The sequence below is a fragment of the Callithrix jacchus genome, chromosome 10 (assembly GCF_049354715.1).
Source record: "Callithrix jacchus isolate 240 chromosome 10, calJac240_pri, whole genome shotgun sequence".
Classification (NCBI taxonomy): domain Eukaryota; kingdom Metazoa; phylum Chordata; class Mammalia; order Primates; family Cebidae; genus Callithrix; species Callithrix jacchus.
Window position 1 is genome coordinate 125,623,701 of NC_133511.1, and position 16,131 is coordinate 125,639,831.

The 16,131-nt window shown below is 50.8% G+C and overlaps 1 protein-coding gene across 8 annotated transcripts in view; it reads right to left on the reverse strand.

Annotated features, from left to right (window-relative positions):
• Nucleotides 1-4,605: 4,605 nt before the first annotated feature.
• The window catches only part of CPT1A (carnitine palmitoyltransferase 1A), a 79,908-nt gene continuing 68,382 nt past the window's right edge, over nt 4,606-16,131 (reverse strand). For 3 of the 8 annotated variants that reach the window (XM_078341657.1, XM_017978349.4, XM_035263608.3), the window contains 5 exons: nt 12,547-12,681; nt 11,217-11,369; nt 9,569-9,682; nt 8,605-8,697; nt 4,606-7,097 (listed from right to left, as the gene is read on the reverse strand). In XM_078341657.1, coding sequence (XP_078197783.1) covers nt 7,011-7,097; nt 8,605-8,697; nt 9,569-9,682; nt 11,217-11,369; nt 12,547-12,681 — 582 coding nt within the window. In that variant the 3' untranslated portion in view covers nt 4,606-7,010. Of the gene's footprint in view, nt 7,098-8,604; nt 8,698-9,568; nt 9,757-11,216; nt 11,370-12,546; nt 12,682-16,131 lie in introns of all 8 variants that reach the window. The other 5 variants (XM_078341656.1, XM_017978346.4, XM_054241171.2 and 2 more) reach the window with 3 other exon arrangements.

Genomic DNA, 16,131 nt, shown 5'->3' on the forward strand with positions numbered 1-16,131 from the left:
AGGCGCCGGCGGCCGTTGGCGGTTGGGGAAGGGGCGGGGCCTGGGCGTGGGGCGGAGTCGAGGTGGGGGCGGTAAAGGCGGGGCGGGGGAGCTGGGTGGTGGGCGGGGCCTGCGGGTGGGCGGTGACAGAGTGGCGAGGGGCGGGGCCTGAACTGCGGCGGTGGCCGGGGGGGCGGGGATCCCGGAAGGCGCTCCCAGGGCTCCGCTGCTCCAAGCTCAGGTGGGGAAACTGAGGGCCTCATCGACTCGGGCAGCGCTAAGTGGGACTGCCTAGCTTGACTTCTGACCGTGGGTTACAAAATATATTTTTCTGGCTGGGCGCGGTGGCTCACGCCTGAAATCTCAGCACTTTGGGAGGCTGAGGCGGTCAGATCACTTGAGATCAGGAGTTCAGAACCAGCCTGGACGACATGGGGAAACCCCGTCTCTACTAAAGACACAAAAATTAGCCGGGCGTGGTGGCGGGGTCCTGTAATCCCAGCTACTCAGGAGAGAGGCAGGAGAACCGCTTGAACCGGGAGGTGGAGGTTGCAGTGAGCAGAGATCGCGCCACTGCACTCCAGCCTGTGTCGCAGAGCGAGACTTTGTCTCAAAAATAAAATAAAAAGAAGCTACTCGAGAGGCTGAGGCTTGAACCTGGGAGATGGAGGTTGTGAGCTGAGGTCGTGCCACTGCACTCCCGCCTGGGCGACAGAGAAAAAAACAAAGTCGCAAGTACAGTGAAAGTCTTAAATTTTGGGTGGGGAATGTACTATTTCATCTTTAAGGAGTCAATAGGAATCACCGCTTCATCAAGAAAAGAGGCGAAAGTTTAGTTCAAGTGATGGTGGAACCTGCCAAAGGGTTAAGATGGGCTGGCAGGAGTGGGTGCTGGCGACACAGCCTCAGGTGCTGTTTACCAGAGCAGCGTAAGTACTGTTTTGGTAAAAATAAAAAACGTAAAACATCAGCTTTCTAATCTCACTTTTAAAAATGAAACACTTTTCTAAATTTTTTTTTTGAGACGGAATTTCACTCTTGTTACCCAGGCTGGAGTGCAATGGCGCAATCTCAGCTCACCGCAACCTCCGCCTCCTGGTTTCAGGCAGTTCTCCTGCCTCAGCCTCCTGAGTAGCTGGGATTACAGGCACGCGCCACCATGCCCAGCTAATTTTTTGTATTTTTAGTAGAGACGGGGTTTAACCATGTTGACCAGGATGGTCTCGATCTCTTGACCTCGTGATCCACCCACCTCGGCCTCCCAAAGTGCTGGGATTACAGGCTTGAGCCACCGCGCCCGGCTTCTTTTCTAAATTTTTAAAGGGTAGTACCCAAGGTACAGCAACACCATGTACTATTTTTTTTTTTTGAGACGGAGTTTCGCTCTTGTTACCCAGGCTGGAGTGCAATGGCGCAATCTCGGCTCACCGCAACCTCCGCCTTCTGGGTTCAAGCAATTCTCCTGCCTCAGCCTCCCGAGTAGCTGGGATTACAGGCACGCGCCACCACGCCCAGCTAATTTTTTGTATTTTTAGTAGAGACGGGGTTTCACCATGTTGACCGGGATGGTCTCGATCTCTTGACCTCGTGATCCACCCGCCTCGGCCTCCCAAAGTGCTGGGATTACAGGCTTGAGCCACCGCGCCCGGCCCACCATGTACTATTTAATTGTGCACTTAACATTCAAAAATCAAGAAAATTTTGACCGGGGCTTGGGCGTGGTGGCTCACACCGGTAATCCAAGCATTCTGGGAGGCCGAGGTGGGCAGATCACAAGGTTAGGAGTTTGAGACCAGCCTGGCTAACGTGGTGAAACCCCATCTCTACTAAAAATACAAAAATTAGCTGGGCGTGGTGGCACACATCTGTAATTCCAGGTACTCGGGAGGCTGAGGCAGGAGAATCACTTGAATCCGGGAGGCGGAGGCTACAATAAGCCTAGATCACACTGCTGTACTCCAGCCTGGGCAACAGAGCAAGACGCCCTCTCAACAAAACAAAACAAAACAAAATTTTTCCTGGTTTAGAATTCTTAAATTTGGGCCGCCCGGTTGAAGGCATTCAGAAAGAGCGTAGCCAGGACTTCATGTGAAAAATTAATTTTGGACATTAAATTCTCAGTTGGAAAATTCCTGCCATGTGAATGACCTGAAATATATTCCAGGCAACATATGGACTTGACAAACACAATTGAAGTCCACTCTTTGGCCGTGTCACAGCGACGAGCAGTGAGATTCGGCAGCACCACATCCCGTGTGTCCTGGCATTTCACGTTTTGGAGGATTCCACAGAAGGCAAGCCCTAGTGGCTTCTTCAGATTAAAGTTTGGATAGGTTTTTCTTAGTAAACTCTCCTACTAAGACCTTTCAATGTTAAAATCAAGCTTGAGCACCACACCATCCCCATCACACCTGAATTTGTTATGTATCTCTCCAGCCCCCTCTCTGGGTATTTACATACAGATGTGTGTGTAGGTCTTACTCTCATTTTATGGCTGGAATAATCACATCATCTTGAGTAGAGTTTAAGGGCAGGACTTCGGATCCAACTTGGTCTTTCCAAATTGCAGGGATCTAGAAGGCAGCTGATATAAATCGAAGAGCCAGGGCTGGGCACAGTGACTCATGCTTGTAATCCCAGCACTTTGGGAGGCTGAGGTGGGTAGATCACTTGAGGTCAGGAGGTCAAGAACAGCCTGACCAACATGGTGAAACTGTGTCTCTACTAAAAATTCAAAATTAGCCAGGCGTGGTGGCACACACCTCTAATCCCAGCTACTTGTGAGGCTGATGCAAGAGAATTGCTTGAACCTAGGAGGCAGAGGTTGCAGTGAGCTGAGATCGCACCATTGCACTCCAGCCTGGGCAACAAGAGCAAAACTCCATCTCAAAAAAGAAAAAAAAAAAAAACCTCACCAAAACAAAGGTAAATAAATAAAAAGAAGAAGAAAAATAATAAAAATAATAAATTGAAGAGCCCAAGAATCATGCATCACTTGAGTGGCCCGAGCAAGACCACAACCCACAAGATTGCACCATTCATGTATTTATTAATCAGAATCAGACATCTACTGAGCAGCATCATGCCAGCTGTACACAGCCACCTGTGGGGGCCGCCCACAGGGTGCCGTCGAGCCTGGAGGCTCTGCACCTGCTGCTTCTAGACACTCGCTGCCTTGCTGCACTGACCAGGCTGGCTCTGTCGGGTTTCTCAGCTCTCAGCTCAACCCACTCTAAGTGGGTCACTCTCCTTGCCAGCCACCACCCTCTCCCAATGATCCTCTTAGTCGCCTCCAGACACTTAAGACCCTTGAACTGGTTGGCTTGTTCTCTTTTTCCTTTGTAGTATGGTTTGGCTCATCTGGAACTGTAATCCCTGTGTCAAGGGAAGAACCTAGTGGGAGGTGATTGGGTCATGGAGGCGGTTTCCCCCTTGCTGTCCTTGTAATAGTGAGTGTTGGCAAGATCTGATGGTTTAAAAGTGTCTGGCACTTCCCCCTTGCTCTCTCCTCTGCCACATGTAAGATTGGTTCCTTTCCCCCTTGCTCTCCCCTCTGCCCCCTGTAAGATTGGAAGCTTTCCCCCTTGCTCTCTCCTCTGCCGCCTGTAAGATTGGTTCCTTTCCCCCTTGCTCTCTCCTCTGCCCCCTGTAAGATTGGTTCCTTTCCCCCTTGCTCTCTCCTCTGCCACCTGTAAGATTGGTTCCTTGCTTCCCCTTACCTTCTGCCAGATTGTAGGTTCCCTGAGGCCACCCCAGCCATGCAGAACGGGGTCAATTGACCGACTTTCCTTTATACTTACCCAGTCTCAAGTAGCTCTTTACAGCAATGTGAAAAGGCACTGATGTGACAGCCAGAACCTGGCTGGGTCACTGCTGTCTCCCAAGTGCCTAGAATGGGCCCTGATATGGTTAGCTTCTGTATACCCACCCAAATCTCTTGTTCACTTGTAATCCCTCATGTTGGAGGTGGGGCCTGGCGGGAAGTGACTGGATTATGGGTGTGCATTTCTCATGAACTAACCCTCTTGCTACTGTCCTCACCATAGAGTGCAAGTGTTCCTGTGAGATCGGGCCGTTGGCAAGTGTATAGCTCCCGTCCCCTCCCCTCGCCTCTCCTCTCCCTCCTCTCTGCCCTGCTTTTGCCATATGGAATGCCTGCTCCCCCTTGTCTTCCACTATGAGTGAAAATCTCCTCGAGGCCTCCCAGAAGCAGATGCCTCCATGCTTCCTGTGCAGCCTGCAGAACTGAGAGCCAATGAAACCTCTTATAAATTACCCAGTCTCAGCTATTTCTTTACAGCAACGTGAGAATGGCCTAATACAAGTACTCAAGAAAAAACAGGAAAATGGAATCCGTGCATTCCTTTGACATATTTATTGAGCATCTGCTATATGCCAGGCACTGTTCTCAGCACGGAGGCAAAGGAATGGATGAATCAATGCACATCAAGTGAAAATCAACAGGCTTTTCTTTCCAGCCCAGTACATGGACTTGGCAATGGCCACTGTCTGCTCCGAGGCCTTGTTTCCATCTGCTCAGACTTTCCACTTTGTCTCAAGTATCTGAACTGTCCTTGACTTATAATTCCCTTAATTAACATAACAAAAGAGACATGCAAATTGTAGTAGACTGGGGTTAATGTTTTATTAATGATCACCTCCATTCACACTGCATTTCTAAGATTTACATCCAAAGTGCATGTCGCATTTACATGCACCGGTCAGCCCAAGATAACAAATTCAAACCATGGCTGCGTTAAGGCAATGATTTGTTCCAAATTAAATTAAATACATAATACTCTCACCACCCCGCTTCGACAAGTACAATAAAACCCCACTCCTCCTCCCCTCAAGGAATAGACAATTGCATTGATAACTGCACTGATGAGCAACAATTACATTTGAAACATTTAAAACCTGAGAGAAACCCGACTGTGTGTAAGCACTCACATGTCTACACTCAAGTTCCTGTGTGAACCCCGCGGTAACACACATTGCTCAGTGGTCAACAGTGCATGATCTAGCTGGCTCTGATAGGGACTGACACCGGCTGCCGGCTACTGACAGGAAGCGCGATACTTGCCCCAGGCAGAAGGAGCTACGTCCCCGCAGCCTGCTTGACTTGTACACCTCAGACAATCAGGGGCTTTTGTTGTTTTGTTTTTGCTGTTGTTTTTATTTCTTCTTGCTTTCAGGAGAAAAAAAATCTTTGGCCCATGTAGGTGGTGTTTTTAACATCACGAAGTATACATACATAAAACATGCATGTGGGCCAGGTGCAGTGGCTCACGCCTGTAATCCCAGCACTTTGGGAGTTTGAGGTGGCTGGATCACCTGAGGTCAGGAGTTTGAGGCACCAGCCTGACCAGTATGATGAAAACCCGTCTCTACTAAAAATACAGAAATTGGCTGGGCGTGGTGGCAGGCACCTGTAATCCCAGCTACTCGGGAGGCTGAGACAGGAGAATTGCTGAACCCGGGAGTTGGAGGTTGCAGTGAGCCGAGATCGCACCACTGCTCTCCAGCCTGGGCAACAAGAGGGAAAGTCCGTCTCAAAAACAAACGCACATGCATGTGCTCTCCAGCAAGCACCTTCCACCCCCTCCTGCAGTTCAGCTCGCACTGTTGTACTGTCACGTGCAGGACTCTGAAGGAGGCAGGCCCAACTAGAACCAAGTGGTCAGAAAAATAAATATACAATTTAAAACAATGGACAGCTAAGCTTGTCACGACAGCCAGTGGGAATTTCATTCCAGATGCTTCGTTTTTGCATCAAATACTGAAGATGACTAGTGGATAATTGCTTTGTGATCAATGAGATGCTTTCGTGAAGGCACTCCTGTCTGAAGGACAGGCTGAGCCAACCTAGCACCCTCACTCGAGACACCTTGGCCGGTCACCAAGGTAAGCCAGCAGACTGTCTCCACCACCCTCCAGTGAGTCCTCCCCTTGGCAGGGTGGCTGGAGACAATCCCCCAGGTCGTGGAGCCACTCTCTCCTCACCACGGGGGGCTGCCCTCCCCTTCCTCACATGCTGGTCCCTGCTCAGTGGCCAGTGCCCTACCCTGCTTGCTGTCACTTTGGGAAAGGGATCATCCTGAGGCACGTCTCACAGTTTATTCTTGAGTGGATTACCTGAATGCCCTTTTTCTGACACGTGCCTGTTATTTCTTTTGTTGCTTATGATGACAACGTCGGGGAGGGGAGTCCAGCTCAGCTGCCCTACGAAGCAATGGGTCTTTCTGAGGGGGAGGGGCTGTAATGCTTACTGAGGGTTAGCCATACTTGGTCCATTGTGAAGGGAACAGTATACCCACAATTCCACCCAAAGACTCCACAAAATACATCTTTCACTCCGTCTCCTTTACATTCAGGGCCTTTCATTTTTAAGGCACTGGGCTGTGAAGACATGAAGACATACGAGGTCGGTGAGACTACAGGCGTTGCTTCCTGCTTGCTTCGAATGTGCAGAGGCAAGCACAGGCTACTGGACCGACGGGAACAGTCACCCACGGGGACAAGAGCAGCTCTCCAAAGCATGTCATTTCGGTTAGTGCATCCCAGATGTGTTAGCTACGACTGCAGACACCACCAACTTGACAACACATTTGTCTTTTAACAGAACAAAAGTTTACACTTCCTGGATGACGCTAAATGCCCTTCCGTCGTAGGTTGTCAGCGGCCGCTGAGAAAGCGCACCGCTTCCATTTCCAAGTGTGTGAAGCCACGACCCTACTAATTCCTCAATTAACCCGACAAGATTTAATCTCTTTATAAATACCAGCGCCGTGAAGCCCTCGGGGAGCCTTTATCAAACGTCCCCCAAGGGAGGGCGATCTGGAAGTAGTGGGGTTGCGCTTCACAGGGTCGAGACGCTGTTCTAGGAAAACAAAAACCACCTTTTCTGGAAGGAAAGCTTCTGAGTTCTCTTAAGAGCAATTTCTCATCCCGAACTAAGATCGGGATTAATGCCTACTTTTCATTTGGTTTGTATCAGGAGCTCGTCTTCCTTCACAGGAGCTCCAGTGGAATTACTTTTTGGAATTAGAACTGAGCCCGAACAAAGTGATGATGTCAATCATTGCTTCTCTCAGGTGCTTTCCAAAGCGATGAGAATCCTTTAATTTAAAAAAAAAAAAGTATGAACACATGGACATCCCCACGTTCCAACCTTTGCATCTGCAATCTGACCCAAAGTTTAATTACAGCCCCTTCTGCCAGTGCTCTAAGATCTGACCTAGTGTCTTCAAGCCTGACTCGTACATTCCGGAGAAACGCTGAGAGTACAGAGATGACAGCTGACATGTTTGTGCAAGTGTGATTTTGATCTATGCCTTCTCCAAATGCCAATGCATTTACCTCACAGAAAACACAATAACCAGCCCAAGCATGTGGCTCATGCCTATAATCCCAGCACTCTGGAAAGCAGACCTGGGAGGATTGCTTGAGCCCAGGAGTTCAAAGACCAGCCTGGGCAACATAGTGAAACCCCGTTTCTACAAAAAATGCAAAAACACTAGCCAGGCATGGTGGTACTCGCCTGTCATCCCAGCTACTCAGGAGGCTGAGGCAGGAGGATCCCCTGAGCCCAGGAGGCTGATGCTGCAGTGAGCCGAGATTGCACCATTGCACTCTAGCCTGAGTGACAGAGTGACACTCTAAAACATACAACAAAAAACCACAACAAACAAATGAACCCCAACTTCCTGTGAACAGTGACAGTGGCATGGCTCGCCGGGCTATGTACAAGGAGGAAAGCAGAATATAAATAAGGGCAATGTGCCACACGAGGGAGGGGGTCCCTTGTTCCACAGAGGAAGCCGGGGTCCCCTGCTCCGCTGAGCATGCAGGTTTCTTAGTGTGCCCCCATTATTCTTAGTTCACCTTCCAAGTGTTAGGAGTCTGAAAGATACAGCAGCACTCCAACGTTAAGCTTCAAAACCTCTGCTGCCAACACAGGTAAGTAAACATGTTAAACCATGAGATACATTTCCTTTTTATTTTCCTGAGATGGAGTCTCGCTCTGTCACCCAGGCTGGAGTGCAGTGGCACAATCCTGGCTCACTGCAACCTCTGCCTCCTGAGTTCAAGCGATTCTCCTGCCTCGGCCTCCCCAGTAGCTAGGATTACAGGCGTGTGCCACCATACCAGCTAATTTTTGTATTTTTAGTAGGGACGGGGTTTTACCATGTTGGCCAGGCTGGTCTCGAACGACTCACCTGAAATGATTAGACTGCCTTGGCCTCCCAAAGTGCTGGGATTACAGGCGTGAGCCACCATGCCTGGCCAAGATATATTTCTTTAAAACTAGGTAAAGAGAATTTTGAAATTCATTTATGGTGGGGCATAGTGGCTGAAGCCTGTAATCCCAACAGTTTGGGAGGCTGAGGTAAAAGGATCATGTGAGCCCAGGAGTTTGAGACTAGCCTGGGAAATGTGGGGAGACCCTGCCTGTACAAAAAATATTTTTTATTAAAAATTTTTTTAAAGTCCATTTACGTGAAACTGCCCAAACCAAGCAAACATACACAGTTGAATTGAAATTTTCTGTAAAATTAGAGATGTATTCCCTTAAAAAGTAAAAATAGCCCATCTTCAGAAAAAGAAACTTCTTTTGATATGTACCGTCTCAGGGCAAGAGAACTTGGAGGAAATGTGGAAATTGATGAGGTTCTCTCCCACGAGGATGTATGACACGCCATAGCCATCGTCAGCAACCTGGAAGACAAAGCAGTTCGAATTTGTTGCTGGGAAATGAGATGACCTGAAAAAGGGACTCTCTAATGTTTCTCTCTTTTTCTTTTTTTTTCTCCCTGCAACAGAGTTTCACTCTTGTTGCCCAGGCAGCCCAATGGCATAATCTCGGCTCACTGCAACCTCTGCCTCCTGGGTTCAGGCAATCCTCCTGCCTCAGCCTCCTGAGTACAGGCATGCACACCATACCTGGCTAATTTTTGTATTTTTAGTAGAGACGGGGTTTCTCCATGTTGGTCTGGCTGGTCTCGAACTCCCAACCTCAGGTGATCTGCCCACCTCGGCCTCCCAAAGTGCTGGGATTATAGGCATGAGTCACTGCGCCTGGCCAGAACTTTCTCGTGTTCTAAATGCAATAATGGCCAGGCTTGGTGGTTCCTCCTCATAATCCCAGCATGTTGGGAGGCTGAGGCAGGCAGGTCACTAGAGCCCAGACATTTGAGACCAGACTGGGCAACATGGCAAAACCCTGTCTCTACAAAAAAATAGAAAAAAATAAAAAATTGGCCGGGCATGTTGGCATGCACTTGTAATCCCAGCTACTCAGGAGGCCAAGGTGGGAGGATCACCTGAGATGGGGAATGCTGAGGCTGCCATGAGCTGTGATCATGCTACTGCACTCCAGGCTGGGTGACAGAGCCAGACCTTGTCTCAAAAAAAAAAAAAAAAAGTGCGAGACTCTTAAGGACATCCATAGCAGTGATCAGCAGCCATTCCTGTACAGCAGTAGAGCCACAAGGTAACGGGGCACCCAGAATAGAGACAGGCCCATCCCTCGCCATCACCCATGCCACTGCCACACCCCACCGCACCTTGCCCAGCCCACGGCACTCACCGGTCCAAAGCCCCCTCCACTAGACACATACTCCGGGTTCCTCTCCAAGTCAAACAGCTCCACTTGCTGCTGAGGGGTCTGGCTTGTTGATAATCTCCAAGGCTCAGATAAAACCTGTTGAGTCCAACAGGGAAATGTTCCAACGACACTTTTCCTAATCCCCTCCTCTCCCGTCCCTCAGGAGTCGTCTTGGGAAGACAAGAAAAGCCTGGCTTGGTCTTTTGATTGTTCCAGACACCTTAAGTCTATTGGGCAGCGCATCTGTAGAGAGGATGCGGAGTGGGCATGGCCCTCAGACTGGGGCAGGAAGTGCGGGCGGGGGTGTGCATATATGCGTGTGTGTGTGTGGTGTGTGTGTGTCTGTGTGTCTGCGTGCACGCATACCACAGCAAATAGTGTCTCAGACTGTGAAGGTAACAGATACAGCGACTAAGATTCAGAACAGGGGCAGACATGTCAGACTGTACCAACTCCCATGAGCCAACTGCCAAATTTTCAGAGAATTTTCAAGCTGCCTGTGAAATACAGCCACTATTAAAAATTAAATTTGCCGGCCGGGCGCAGTGGCTCACGCCTGTAATCCCAGCACTTTGGGAGGCCGAGGCGGGTGGATCACGAGGTCAAGAGATCGAGACCATCCTGGTCAATAAGGTGAAACCCCGTCTCTACTAAATATACAAAAATTAGCTGGGCATGGTGGTGCGTGCCTGTAATCCCAGCTACTCGGGAGGCTGAGGCAGGAGAATTGCCTGAACCCAGGAGGCGGAGGATGTGGTGAGCCGAGATCGTGCCATCGCACTCCAGCCTGGATAACAAGAGCGAAACTCCATCTCAAAAAAAAAAAAAAATTAAATTTGCCAGTGGCTTATGTCTGGAATCCCAGCACTTTGGGAGGCCGAGGCGGGTGAATTGCCTGAGCTCAGGAGTTTGAGACCTGCCCGGGCAACACGGCAAAACCTGTCTCTACTAAAATACACACAAACACACACACACAAATTAGCCAGGAGTGGTGGTGTGTGCCTGTAGCCCCAGCTACGTGGGAGGCTGAGGCAGGAGAATTGCTTGAACCTGGGAGGCAGAGGTTGCAGTGAGTGGAGATCCACCGCACTCCAGCCTGGCCAACAGAGTGACACTCCGTCTCCAGAAAAGGAAATAATAAATAAAAATTAAATTAAATTTGAGCTGGGTGCAGTGGCACGCATCAGCTACTCAGAAGGCTAAGGAGGAAGAACTGTTTGCACCTAGGAGTTTGAAACCAGCCTAGGGGACACTGCGAGACTACATATCAAAAAATAATAATAATACATTTCCTAAACTTACAATAAAATCAATGATTTTTAAAAACAAAGCTGGTAAGTACTCACAGCTCATCACTCCCTGGTTACTTCCGGTGCATTTCACTCTGACCTAAGCTCTCAAGGTCTTCAGGTCTATCAAGGCAGGGGCTACATCTGACAGCCAAGTTATTGAAGAGACGCAGTACGAACACCGCTGCTCAAATGTCCTATTTTACGACAGCTGCGCCCACAGACCCGTTTCTTTAAAAAATGCCCATTCCGCCATTAAAACTGATGAGTGTAAGACTGTACGAATTTACTAAGTTTTGGTCTAGCCAATAGAACTGACTGAAGAGGAGGAAGAGTCTTACTTCCTTGAGGAAAGGGGACTCCACAGCGAGATATTTAGACACCACGTAAAGGCAGAAGAGGTGACGATCGATCCCAGAGCCGGTCATGGCGAGGCGATACATCAGCTGATGCTTCTCAGACGCCAACTTGAACAATTTCAGCTTCTGTTCCACCTGAGTGAGAAGGCAGGAAGGACATACGTTGCTTGTCTCAAGTTGACCAGTTACGGACCTAAGTTTCAAAATGAAGGGAGCCTGGGCCCAGTGGTTCACATCTGTAATCCCAGCACTTTGGGAGGCTGAGGTGGGTGGATCACCTGAGGTCAGAAGTTCAAGACCAGCCTTGCCAACATGGCAAAACCCTGTCTCTACTAAAAACACAAAAATTATCTGAGTGTGGTGGCAGGCGCCTGTAATCCCAGCTACTTGGGAGGCTGAGGCAGGAGAAGGCACTGCAAACTCCGCCTCCTGGGTTCAAGCAATTCTCCCACCTCAGCCTCCCGAGTAGTTGGGACTACAGGTGCCCGCCATGACACCCGGCTAATTTTTTTCTATATTTTTGGCAGAGACAGGGTTTCACCATGTTGCCCAGGGTGGTTTCAAACTCCTGAGCTCAGGCAATCCGCCTGCCTAGACCTCCCAAAGTGCTGGGATTACAGGCGTGAGCCACCATGCCCAGGCTGACAGCCTTTCCAGAATGAAGTTTGTCTCGGAAAAGAGAACCCTGGTCTGTGTGTTTCTGGGGGTCGGCAGGAAGCACCAGCACGCTGGGGTAAGGTGGACCCAGTGGCCTGGGTCTGACCTCCGCCACTTATGAGCTGAGTGGCCCAGCAGCTGCCGAATTTATCTAGGCCTCTGTTTCTTTGTCTATGGAAATGAACGATGACTCTTCTCAGGACCACCGCTAAGAACTTAAAGGATGGTATACAGAAAGCCCGCAGGCCGCAGCCTGGCACTTGGGGCCCAGCATGGCAATGGCTCTAATAATCAATGCAAGGTTTCCATGCGACAGTCACTGCTCTCCCACCCTGATGCCCATTACCTGTCTAGTTCTGAAGCAGCCACCTGCTACCCTTCCTCATTGCTATGTCCTGGTCTCATTTAAAGGCTCTCAGGAAGTAGATGATTTGGAGAAGTATCATTTGTAACATGTGTCTCTGAACCTGTCCCTACCTATACGTTTTAATACTTTTTGTTCCCTTGAAAGGGGCAGAGGGAAGAAGCTGAAATGAGCATCCGTGAAGAAGAAGGTACAGGAATGATGAGATCAGAGAAGCTGGAGTGACAGCCTCCAGATGTGTTTTAGGGAAGTGTGACAAGCACGCTGTGCCCACAGCCTGATGCGCAGTACCGTCTGGGCCGGGTCCATCATGGCCCGCACGAAATCACACGACTCAGTGGTGCAGGAGCGCACTGTCTCCGTCCTCCCCTCTCGGAAGAGCCGGGTCATGGAGGCCTCGTATGTGAGGCAAAACTTGCCCCTGTCCTGGGGAGAGAGAAGTACTTTAGCACATGGCAGGGCAGGCTATTATGTCTGAAACGGAAGGAAGGACTGGGGAGGTCAGCGAGGAGAGTGGATTTTATCTTCAGTTTTTTTTTGAGATGGGTCTTGCTGTTGCCTAGGCTGGAGGGCAGGAGCATGATCACAGTTCACTGCAGCCTCGACCTCCCCCAGCTCAGGTGATCCTCCCACCTTGGCCTCCTGAGTAGGTGGGACTAAATTGTTTTTATTTTGTGTAGAGATGCGGTTTTGCCATGTTGCCCAGGTTGGTCTTGAACTCCTGGCTCAAGTGATCCACCTGCCTTGGCCTCCCAAAGTCCTGGGATTACAGGCGTGAGCCACTGTGCCCAGCCTATTGTCAATTTACGTTTTCAGTCTCCAGCCACTTTTACATGTGAGCAGTTACATGGCAGCAGACAGAGGTGTCACTGGCTTCAGGAAGCGCTTGGTGGAGGTGGGGGTCAGTTTCTAGGTTAACCAGGTTTCTGTTTCAAGATGCAACTGATACCATGACATCCCCCGCAGTCCCACACACCTCTGCTGCATTCCCTCCACGATAAGGGTGCAGCCTGAAGCCATGTAAAGGAGGAATGCTGTGCACAGCAGGGGATCTGCCTTTGAAATGATTTAAAGACACAACGTATTGCCTGGAGCAATTCCACCATGTCTGGAAGATGAGACTGCTTGGGTGCAGGAGGAATGTCCTTTAGCAGGAAGGCAGGAAGTGGGCGGGGGCTGGAGGCGGAAGCACAGCCACTGCCCCTGTTAGCCGGGAAGCCTCGGGTCTCTTTGGAAAGCTCCTAATTTCTGGGTGAAACAGAAGAAAGGGGGCCTGTTGAGAGTTGAGCTGGGGAGGTGAGCAGTGTGATGTGGCATGTAGGGGTGTGGAAACGCGGTGCCTAGGCCCACTGTGGTCTGTGCTCATTCATGGGGAAAGGAGGCAAGCCGCTGTTGAATCTTTTCTCCAGCTGGGCCAGCTCCTTGCAAGCAGAATCACAGCAGCTGGGGAGCTGGGCTGAACCTGGGAGGCGCTGCAGGCTCCCCAGGCAATTTCAGGGGATGAGGGAGTCGAGGTAAGGGATGATCCCAATGGGCCATGGAACCACAGCCAGGGAGGAGGAAAGGGAGGGCGGGGTGGGGTCCAGGAACGTGGCCATCTGGGCCTGGAGAAGACGGCGTGGCAGGAGGGGCTGGTGGCCCCTGAGGCTGAGCTTTGGCAGAGATGCCGGGACAGTGCAGCAAGGGCCCCTGATGAGAACAGCAGATGTTGGAGAAGACAGCGACCAAGTCCAAGGGAACACTCGGCCGTGGGAGGAACAGCACATGCAGGATGCCCCAGGAGGGGGCCTGGGGCCACCAGGTCAGCTCAAAGAGGACCAGGTTCCAAGCAGAGATGGGAAAGTAGTAAGCAGCAGTTTGTGGACCCAAGTGATTCCTGACCAGACATATCCCTGTGCACCCTGGCACAGGCCCTGGTAGCCCCGGGGTGGCAGACCGGCCAATCTGCAGAGGACACCATGTGGCGAGCCAATACTGTCAAATGAACCCAGAAGATGGTGCCACAGTCAAGGCTGGGCTTCCCAGGCTGCCATCCAGACCCAGAAGTAGTGCCTGGGCCTGGCCACTGCCGAGCTGGCAGGGAGTTTGTGCTGGATCCTGGAACCCTGCGAGGCCTGGAACCAGGAGCCAGAAGGAGCACAGGGCCCGCTCAGCCAGGGAAGGCCTGGCACCTACACACAAGCCCTGCTAAAGTCAGGTTCCTCAGCGCAGTGGAGAGGAGGACCCTGCAGAAGGAAGTGTCTTCCTCGTCAAGACCAGGGCTCCGTGAAATGAGAGCGTGTCAGCCAGCAGAAAAAGGAAACCGAGGCCGTTGGCAAGAGCAGCGGCTCCGCAGAGGGAAGCATCTGGAGACCACGAGAGCACATCGGAAGCAAACTCTGAGCAGCGCATGCAGTGAGGATCTGGCTGAGCCCCTAGGATGCCCCCGGCACAGCAGGCCGCCTCAGGGAGCTCTCTCCCCCACCCCACAGATGCCACCGACCCCGGTGGCATGACAAGACACTCAAGATTCCCTCGGGGATGGGGGACACAGGCCTGGGGCCTGCCATGAGGACGAGGGGCCTCCTGCTTCCCATGCTGACAGTCAATGTGCCTTTCAGAGTGCTTCCTGTGTCTCCCTAATTCAGGGTGCTTCGTGGGGGCTCATAATGGAGAAGTCAGGAGTGGGAAAGGGAGAGAAGCAGATATAAGGGGAAGCAGAAAGGTGGCGTTTCAGTGATTTAATGAAGGTAAACTCGAACTGTATGATGCAGTGACTCATTTGAAGTCTGCGTTCCAATATCAGACTTCATGTAAGTTATGAGAATAGTCACGCCTCGTGCCCGGTTTAAAACACAGTCATCTAAAAAACCTCTTGGCAAACATGTTGAATACTGGTGTGCAAGCCCCATGATCTCAGATGCCATCAAAGAGCCAAACCAGGTTATAACTGTGGCACTCCTGACCCACTGTGACCAGCCACCATCAGGAGGGTGGCCCTTCGCTGCCACCAAAACATCTGCAGTTTCTAAGGAGCAGGATCCAAGGACAGTCTAGAGATACACTGACACAGACGGCGCCCCACACTAGCACGGCCACTACGGGGCTAATGCTTCAGCTTGGTAGGGCTGGGAGGTTTTCATCTCTAGTCTCCCCCTCACCCAAAAAAAATTCCAAAGCCAAAACAAAAAAACAAAAAAAAAAAAAAAAAGGGAAGCAAATAACTGCAGACTAGAATTAAAACCGCCGCCCAGTGTCAGCATTCAATCCACATTCAATACTCAATACTGCTTTACTGCCCCCCGCACGGGGACAGTGTTGTGAGACCGATCACACCCCTGCCTCCCGTGAGCACACGTTCTAGCAGGAGAGACGGATGATGAACAAAAAGCACACAGCGCATCAAGTCAGGTACACAGCGCATCAAGTCAGGTACACAGCGCATCAAGTCAGGTACACAGTGCATCAAGTCAGGTGCACAGCGCATCAAGTCAGGTACACAGCGCATCAAGTCAGGTACACAGCGCATCAAGTCAGGTGCACAGCGCATCAAGTCAGGTACACAGCGCATCAAGTCAGGTGCACAGCGCATCAAGTCAGGTGCACAGCGCATCAAGTCAGGTGCACAGCGCATCAAGTCAGGTGCACAGCGCATCAAGTCAGGTGCACAGCGCATCAAGTCAGGTACACAGCGCATCAAGTCAGGTGCACTGAACAGAAATAGCACAGGAACAGGAAACAGAGCAATGCGGGTGGGGCTACTTTTTTTTTTTTTTTTTTTTTTGGAGACAGTCTTGCTCTGTAGCCCCGGCTGGAGTGCAGTGGAGTGATCTCAGCTCACTGCAACCTCTGCCTCCCGGGTTCAACCAATTCTCATGCCTCAGCCTCCTGGGTAGC